We start from the raw sequence: 3,729 nt of genomic DNA, 5'->3' as shown, positions 1-3,729 counted from the left end.
GATCTGGTAAATGACTTAATCTGTGTGTTTGTCTTTCATGAACCAATGGAAAAAAATCTCTTTTATACCAAAACACGTGTTTTTATTGGCAGAGTGAAACATTTTGTTCATTATCTCTCCTTCTTCCTCTCTGACAGTTACGTCATCTGCTCACCCACACACTCTTCTCTGTTTGGTTTGTGTTGCCCACACACACACATCTTGTAATGGCTCACCTACACACACACACACACACACACCTTCTTGCCGTGGGAGACTCTGGCGTCTGTGTCGGTGAATAAAAACCCCATTATTCAGCTAATTAATAACTTAATTAAAGCTCGCTGGCACGTCAGCCATGCTTGATTACATCATTATTAGGAGTAATTGGGGATTTCTTTAATGGCACCTTGAGAGAAGGAGAGAGAGAGGGTGAGAGAGAGAAAACACACACAAGCTCTGGGTACCAAGTCCACGGTTGACAGTTTCTCTCTTCTCCGCCGGGTTTCTTTGACTTTCAAACACTTCATAGAGTTTATTTATTTTGATGAGGTTGCTGTGGACTGTCGTGGTGTCAGTGTTGGTGTCCCACTTTGGAGGCAGGCTGTCCCGGGACAAACGCTCACATCTGTAATAACAGATACACGGCGACACACACACACACACAGTCACACGCACACACCCGAGGGGGAGGAGGACTTGTGCGCGTCAACATGCCTGTGCGACAGAAAGGTAAAGTAAAATGTTTTTTTGTTTTTTTTATCATTTTCTGTCTTTATATCCTGTTTATCCCCCCTGCATATCATTCATTTAGTTAAAGAAACGATATTGACATCAGTTTTAACCCCTCCGAAAGGCTGCCTTTCTAATAGCTCACAGAGGCGCTCTTCTCTAGCGTGTTAAGTTAACAGAGCACGGAACTTTGTCTAAAACACCCGCGATTTAACGCTGAATTGTTTACTGGTGTGGGAATCCAATTTATGGAGCATAATTTACAAGCTTTTAGTAATTATTCACACATTGCGGTAAATTCGGCTAACAATTTATACACCAAACGGCATTTTATTTTCATTTTCATCCGCTTTTACTTGTATACGGTCTGCTAGTATGCACTAAAACGCATAAATGGAGGGAATTGAGCTCAAGATTTTGTGACTGCGTAATGTTTATTGCATGCCGTATTGAAGTGGTATGAAAGTGCAGCTGATTAATATCTGAAAACATGCTCTGCTTGATGTATGTGCTTATACGTAAATAATCAATAAATAGGGATTATTTTGAATGCGGTTTGGCTCGACATCTTTCACTGCTAGAAAGCGGCATTATATGAATGAACACTGACACTTGGCCTGAGTTTGAGGTCTTAAAGTCTGTCTGTCAGTGTTTCCGGTTTAATCAGCTGTTCAGATTGCCATGCAGCCTGGAATGCAGTCCGCAGCCTTCCTTTTGCCCCATGAACTCTATTGCCCTCATACCCTCCTGCATCAGATAGATAAAGCCCTGGTAATAAAACTTAATAGGAGTTTTTACATTTACTCAAGCACTGTACTTGAACCGAAAGCTTTAGTTACTAGACTTTGCAGATTCAGATTATTAATGCAAAATGTGATCAACTGATAAATTATGATGCATTATTATACATTAAAGTACACACTGTAGTTATAATTAGCTCCATCTTTACCATTATCAACATTACAGATACTCAGTGATCTATAATCCAATATTATTATTCTGAAGTGGGCCATTCTGCATAATGAGTATATTTCGATGTTAGTACTTTTGAACTCTTACTGAAGTAAACATTTTAGTGTGGGACTTTCACCTGTAACAGAGTATTTCTACACTGTGGTATTACTACCTTTACTTTAGTAACAAATCTGCACCTCGATCCACCTTTCTAAAGAAAACAGTTGTTACATCCTTGTGAAGTACTAAATGGAGGCCTTATATACTTAACCTTTTAGCTGCTGTCAAGTTTGCAATTTCACATTGATGTCAAACACTGAAAACTGGCAGTAGTTGAGACAGCAAGGGAGAGAAAACATTAGTCTGCCACTCTTATAGAACAAGGAAATTAGGTATTTTAAAAAGCCTATTGACAGATTAACACCTGTGTCCACACTTACTATAGGAAGCTATTTGTTATTAATCTGTCTTTTATTAATTTCACCCTAATGAAGACTCTGTGAGGACCGAACCAGTCAAGTGTTTTTTTAACCATAGTAATCCTCAATTAAGTATAGGCTTTTAATGTAGAGTACTTAATCTCCTTTCTCTACTTAAGAGTGCCTGGAGAATTTAGTCTTTCCCTTTCTCTCATTAGTTATGGGGATAAAAGGTTATTGTTATTTACTTGTGTGTTTTATATTTAGATGCTCAGCGCGCCCTGGAGCTTCTCCAGCAGTACCGGGCCAAGCTTGACCAGAGACAGCAGAACCAGAGCCGGACCAAACAGGGCCTTGTTGAGGAAGACCACCAGCTGCAGCAGTCCCTGGACAGAGTCATCAATGTCTTCCAAAGTCAGCTTTTTAACGCTCTGCTTGGTAAGGATATCTGTTTGTTTGTTCATATATCCACACAGTTTATACCTGGGTTTACAGCGTGTCGATGTTGAACCTTGGATATTGGCCTGTTGACCCTCACATCATTTGCTTGGATTTGACATCTGTAGGAGATGAAAGGATTATTCACAGTGTGAATGCAGATTAAGGATGGCCCTTTTGAAATTAAGCTTTGTTTGCACTATTTTGTGTTCGGTATGAAATATCTTTTAAGGCATCTTAAGCTTTATGCATGTATTGCATATTTTCCTGCCCTAGGCCACATTTTACATATATTACCAGAGATCAAGGTGTTATGTAACAAATGTTCTCCTCTAATAGGGGTACAGAGGTTTAAATTCCTTTGTTCATGAGAATTAGTATTAGTAAGCAGTTTTTCAAATATATATTGGATTATATTATCTCAGAACATTGGCAAAAAACTGTCTGTATGGCTAGATGCCAACGTTTTTTGTGATTTTGGTGAACTGATCCTTCAGCTTGGTACTTGTGCTGCTCATCACAATAAGTTCATCATCTGTTTGTTTGTCTTGCATTTTGTGAGTGCTGATGATTAAACACAGATGGAGCAGTGCAGTATACAATGAAGGCTTAAAGACAGGAATTGTGTGTGCTGTGTGTGTGCTTTTGTTCAAACAAAGATGAGAAAGTTAAACAGTAGGCTAGTAGGCCAGCAGACAGAAGGCTACACTGATGATAAGAAAAAGAGAAGAGCACTGTTTTCACAGTGTCTGCAAGATGTTGGACTGTCACATGACTGAAGATGTAGGCGTGATGTGGCCTGTCACAGGAAACACAGGGCCCATTGTAGAAAGTACGCTCAAATTTAAAGAATGTGTAGGAAGTCTAAATTCCTCCTAGGAGTTAACAGTCTGTGTATAACTGGTTAGTTCTGCTTGTGGAGAACTGTTGCTTAAGGAAAACACCAGGCACGTGTGTGTGTGTGTGTTTGTGTGGATATGTGCATGACAACAAACGGGTTCTCAGTCGCTGGCCCTACCTGCTTTGTGTCACGCCCACACCTTTAGGTCTTAACACTCCTTTTTCTGTTTTGTCTGTATGCGTGTATGCACATGTGTTTGCGCTGTTCACTAAACATGAGGCTGAGTTCCTGTTTGTGACTTTGACCTTCACTGTCTCTGGTGTAATTAGTCCTTGACGTCTTGTGTTAAGACCTTTGACTTCATCT

The 3,729-nt window shown here is 39.9% G+C and overlaps 1 protein-coding gene across 2 annotated transcripts in view; it reads left to right on the top strand.

Moving 5' to 3' along the window:
- The first annotated feature begins 446 nt into the window (after positions 1–446).
- LOC118321748 (disks large homolog 1-like) overlaps positions 447–3,729 on the top strand; it is a 104,781-nt gene continuing 101,498 nt past the window's right edge. For both annotated transcript variants that reach the window (XM_035653223.1, XM_035653224.1), the window contains exons 1-2: positions 447–711; positions 2,352–2,522. In XM_035653223.1, the coding sequence (XP_035509116.1) occupies positions 693–711; positions 2,352–2,522 (190 nt within the window). In that variant the 5' untranslated portion in view covers positions 447–692. The remainder of the gene's footprint in view (positions 712–2,351; positions 2,523–3,729) is intronic.

Source organism: Morone saxatilis, unplaced genomic scaffold, assembly GCF_004916995.1.
Source record: "Morone saxatilis isolate NCDOM2014 unplaced genomic scaffold, NCSU_SB_2.0 Contig12, whole genome shotgun sequence".
In the NCBI taxonomy this organism is placed as follows: Eukaryota; Metazoa; Chordata; class Actinopteri; family Moronidae; genus Morone; species Morone saxatilis.
This window is presented reverse-complemented; position numbering and strand designations above follow the sequence as displayed.